General features: G+C 44.7%; 1 protein-coding gene across 1 annotated transcript; it reads left to right on the top strand.

The window, feature by feature from the left end:
* The first annotated feature begins 1,443 nt into the window (after positions 1–1,443).
* id4 (inhibitor of DNA binding 4) lies at positions 1,444–4,739 on the top strand. The gene is made up of 3 exons (XM_028426429.1): positions 1,444–2,145; positions 2,715–2,780; positions 3,460–4,739. The coding sequence occupies exons 1-2, from the start codon at positions 1,768–1,770 to the stop codon at positions 2,760–2,762; spliced, it is 426 nt and encodes a 141-aa protein (XP_028282230.1). The 5' UTR covers positions 1,444–1,767; the 3' UTR covers positions 2,763–2,780; positions 3,460–4,739.
* The last annotated feature ends 257 nt before the right edge of the window (positions 4,740–4,996 follow it).

Below are 4,996 nucleotides of genomic sequence, written 5' to 3' on the forward strand. Positions count from 1 at the left end.
ATCAGCCCATTAGCCTCCAGTAGGAGAGCCAGAACACACAAATCTAAACTCTGCATACGATCTCCAGCATTCTTGGATATAAATGGTCAGAATTGTAGCATTAGTTGATCACTGCTAAGGCTAAACCGGACCGTGTTTTTCTCTCAGACCTCGTCCATCATCTGCTCCTGTCATGGACACAGAGTTCATGCACCGCATCACTTTGTGGATAGGATACCATCAATGATTCATAGCACTGACCCCTTTGAAGTTGTCCCTGAACCAGACGTTGCTCCACACATTACTGAGCAGAACAGTCACTTCCCATGGCAACAGAACACAGAGAGACAGCGAGGACAGGAAAATACCCGGCAATTTAAGCCATTCTGTAGTCTATACATGACAGGGGGGGGGGTGTATGGTGGTTCCCATAAAGTGTGCAACATTAAACCACCAAAGAGATACCGAGGTGGGTGTCATCCCTGCTAGACCTGCAGGGCCCCCCCTAATGTGTCCTGAGCTGAGGCTGAGAGCTGAAATTGAGTTTAGCGTCAGTGTTGTCTTGGCAACCTGCCTTGGCAAAAAGGAAGAAATAAAGAAAGAAGGGAAGAAGGAAAGAAAGAAAGAAAAAGAAGAACTTTGTGTGAATGGATGAGGTCCCGATGTGTGGCGCCAGGCAGTCTGCCCGGCGGGGCGACTCAATAGACGGCTATAAAGGGAGGGAGTGGAGCGGCGACGCGGCCTAGAGAGCGGAGGAATTTAGGAGGCACAATAACACACAGCTGGGGGAAGGAATGGCACCGAGGCGCCGCCACATCCAACTGTCCTAGTTCCCCTTGAGCTGCATCCCTGTAGGGCTGTGAAACCACTTTTTTCTGTTTTATACACTCATAATAAATTCAATCAGTGATGAAGAACTATTTGTCCTTGAAAGCACATCCTCTCTGATTAAGTTCTGAAATAAATCTCAATAAAAAAAGCAGGAACTTAATTTATAAAACTACTTTCCACCTCCTAAATGCACGCCTGACTTCATAAAAACAAATTAGGAATATATATTTTTTGGATCCACCTTTTGGTTTTATACACTGAAGTTTCATTTTGCAGAGTCTGCGCGCAGGTTTTTGTGCAGGTGGTTCAGCTCTGGATCATCTGTCGCCAGAGTGATCAATAGGAGCCAGGCTGTGCGTAATTGCGCATCAATGAGTCTGGCACTAAAGACGCAGTCCGATGCAAATCAGTTTGGTGAATGGCGCAAAGACACAGTCCATCAGCTCAGGTGGGACCTGGTAAATGTTTAGAATTCTTGGAATGGACTTTTTTTTTCTTTTCCAGTGATGCTTTAATGCGCAGTTGACTGCTTTAAATCGTCCCTCTCGCTCGCTCTCTCTTTCACACACACACACACACACACCTCCCACCCATAGGCAGCCCACAGCACACAGAATGAGACACGCCTTTTTCTCGGCTCCGTTGTCGGGTCGGTGGGCAGCGGGCTGCCGATGATTGACCAGCTCCTCTCCCTGATCTGTCAGCCGGCTGGCTTGGCGCCTCCCCTCTCCTCTATAAATGTAGGAAATCTATTCATTCCTTTCACACCGAGCCTGCTGAAGTCAGAGGAACTGTGACGCTCCGCGGGATGTGTTGACAGACTAGAATTCCGTCTTCTGGTTGATCTTACACTCTCTTTAATTCGCGTTTGCTGTATTTACAGCGCCTCCTGTTACCAGCAGTGTAATTCTTTTTTTATTTTTGCGTTGCCTCTCTCTGAGCATTTGGTTATCTAAGATGAAGGCTGTTACTCCAGTCCGCCCCCAGGACTCCTCCTCCAACAGCAGCCAGCTCTCCGTGCACTATCTGTCGAAGCAGAGCCTCAACATCGCCCGGTGCAGGATGGAAGAGGAGGACCTGTTCTGCCTGCAGTACGACATGAAGGACTGCTACAGCCGGCTGAAGCGCCTGGTGCCCACCATTCCGCAGGATAAGAAAGTCAGTAAAGTGGAGATCCTCCAGCATGTCATAGACTACATCCTGGACCTGCAGCTGGCCCTGGAGACGCACCCTTCTCTCCATAAACAACAGCCACAGCAGACCGAGACCTGCCCTCCTCCAGCCTCAAACCCCAGCAGGACACCGCTGACGGTGCTCAACATTGACCACCACCAGGTAAGCTGATAATCCAGCGGAGGCGGCTCTGTGTTCCCCGTTTCCACCGGGATTAACCGATGGGTGGGTGGGTAGGGGTTGGTGGGGGGGACCCGTTCACCTCCTCTGTGCCAGACTGCCGTCCGCCAGTCAGACAAAGCGCGTCATGCCCGTTATGTGTCATTGTGTCCTTCCAGTGTTAGTGAGGGAAACATGAAAAATCATCCAAGCAGCTTTTTTATCACAGCCTCAAAGAATCACGCGTAAAAAAAAAACCCGTATTTGACGCGGGGTTAGATTGCGCACTTGATTGCGGGCTTTATGATTTGCATGATAATGACAGTGTGTGTCAGAGGCCCACCTTATTCCAGGATTGGTGAAGTACCTCAGCCTGCAGCCCACTCCACTGCGCACAATAAGGCCAATTTGTTATTCAATAGGCTATAAGAGAATTTATTATGGCAGATACAGCGGGCTGATTCCCTGCTGTCCCCTGCTGTATGTCAGAGCTTTAGGCCTAGCCTTCATTTATTTTTACTGACCACGACAACTACATGCTTTCACATGTGTCTCTTTCTTCTCTTTAATAGAGGACGTCAATAGTCAAAAAGCCTGAGGACTCAGTTTTATGCCGCTGAGACGTGAGCACTGCATTGGTGAGTACACTTCAAATAATATTTGTCATTATTTTGGAATAATTCAAATGTTTATTTTGAGGTCTAAGGGCTGTTTTTTTTTGTCTATCAAGCACATGTGACCAGCATCCCCATTAGGTTGATTACTGCAGGTTATATGTGTTGTAAATTGAGATTGAAATTTCTTCAGAGTGCTCTGGGGAGGCCAGTAGATGTCAGAGAGAATAATCACTGAGGAACATGAAATTGGCACCAACCTCAGAGGCAGCTGTGCTTTGTGCAATAACTGTCACTGGTGTAGCAATCTGAGAGGAGGAGAGGGTTAAAACCTCAGCTTGCCCTCTCTTTCATTCTTACACACACACTCCTTCCTCTGTGTGTGTGTGTGTGTGTGTGTGTTGCTCTGTGCTGTACACTCCAAGCCCCATTCAAAGCTGCGTTGCTGCCTTTAAACACCAGATTTATAGCACTGAAGCCCAGCAATACCTGGATAGGTCTAAAAGCAGCATGTACCCGGTGTGTGTGTGTGTGTGTGTGTGTGTGACAGTCAGACGCTCGGTGCTGGCACTGCCTGCTTTTGCTGTTTGACCTGGTTTGTTTTGGGTTGTTGATCAAGCATGGCCTCTGTTTTGTCGGTGGCGCCAGTCAGTCTGGATCTCTGCAGTTCACCCCCCTCCACCTCTATTCATCCCCTCCACAGGTGTGCAGGCTGCACAGAGCCGCTCCAAAGCCAGCAAAGCTTCGCCAGGGACTCACACCCAACTGGAGGCACAATCACAAGGGGATTTCAAAACCGCTGGGAGGAACCAAACTCAAATAAAATCACTATTCATATCAGATTTTTTTTTAATATATATATATATATATATATATATATATATATATATATATACATTTTGTTCCCAGTGAACAAGACACCTCCTCTCTGCCATCCTCCTCTTTATGTTCCTCTCACTTCTTGTCATATGTTTTTCTCTAAAAGAGTGAAAATATGGAATCCCCACACTGGGAAGATCCTTTTTATTTTATTTTATTTTTTTCTGTCAACAGCTATGAAAACTGTTTGTGAATTGTGCTTCAAAGTAACTAAAACAGACTCCAGTTTAAAGCTTTACTAAACTGCGAAAATCCTTGTACATGTTTTGGACATCTATTGTTTAAAATAGATGATTTGTGTTGAACAGGGATTGTCCTCCCTGGTAATCTTAAAAATGTTTGATATTGTAAAGAAGAACAATTCTGATTGGAGACGATTACGATTGTAAATATAGAGACACAAATGTTCTATAAAAGTATGTGAAAGGAAGACTTATATGCTTAAAATAGACTATTGTAATTATAAGATATTTTTATCGAAACCTTTTTTTGTCGTTCTGTAAATATTGTGTTTCCACTTTAGTGAATGAACATGGTTATTATTATGCTCTGCCAATAATGTCCTCACACCATGATATCAGTTAACTCTTTGCAGTGTTTTTTGGAATAGTTGAATATGTAGCATGTCAGGCTCATGTGCACTGAAGCAGCCCCCCCTTCCTGTGTAGATACGTGGTTGGAGTTCAACACCGACTTCTTTGGTTATTTTTTTATTTTTATTTTTTCCCTGCTCAGCGTTCTCTTGAATTGTTTTGTACTCATTAACTATGACAACTCTGACCTGCTTGGAGAGATGGGTCAGACTGCTGTTTGATCTTTAAAAAAAAAAAAAAAGATGGCGAGAGAGAGAAGAAGAAGACGAAGACGATGATGAAGGCGGCTTGATTTGATCCTGTTACGTTGCACTCTTGTTAAATATTTAATCTACAGCACTTCTGGCAGTTTACAAAGTTAAAATCTAAAATAAAAAAATGTTGGGTTTTTTTTTTGCAGTCGCAGCTTCTCCTTGAGAAGTTAATGATTGACACCAGGAAATCATTAAACGTTGGTTATGAATTGGTGAAAAATTAACAGACTCCTTTTTTTTGGACGTGTCTTTTAAGAGAGAAATGATTTGGAGATTGTTGGCGTTAAAGAAGAAACAAAAGAAAAGAAGCCTTTATTTTTCATGACATCGAACACCGAATTTACCTCACCACCCTCCTGCCAGTGTGAGAGGGCACCTGTACATTACTGTCTGCTGCACTGCTGGACTTGACCTTCACTGGCTTGTGAGGAGTTGTCAAAACAATTAAAGTTTCCAGGAAGAATTGTGTCGTCTCACGTTTTGTCTTGGGAGGGGGGGGTGAAGTCATGTGAAG

This window comes from Parambassis ranga, chromosome 16 (genome assembly GCF_900634625.1).
Source record: "Parambassis ranga chromosome 16, fParRan2.1, whole genome shotgun sequence".
NCBI lineage: Eukaryota > Metazoa > Chordata > Actinopteri > Ambassidae > Parambassis > Parambassis ranga.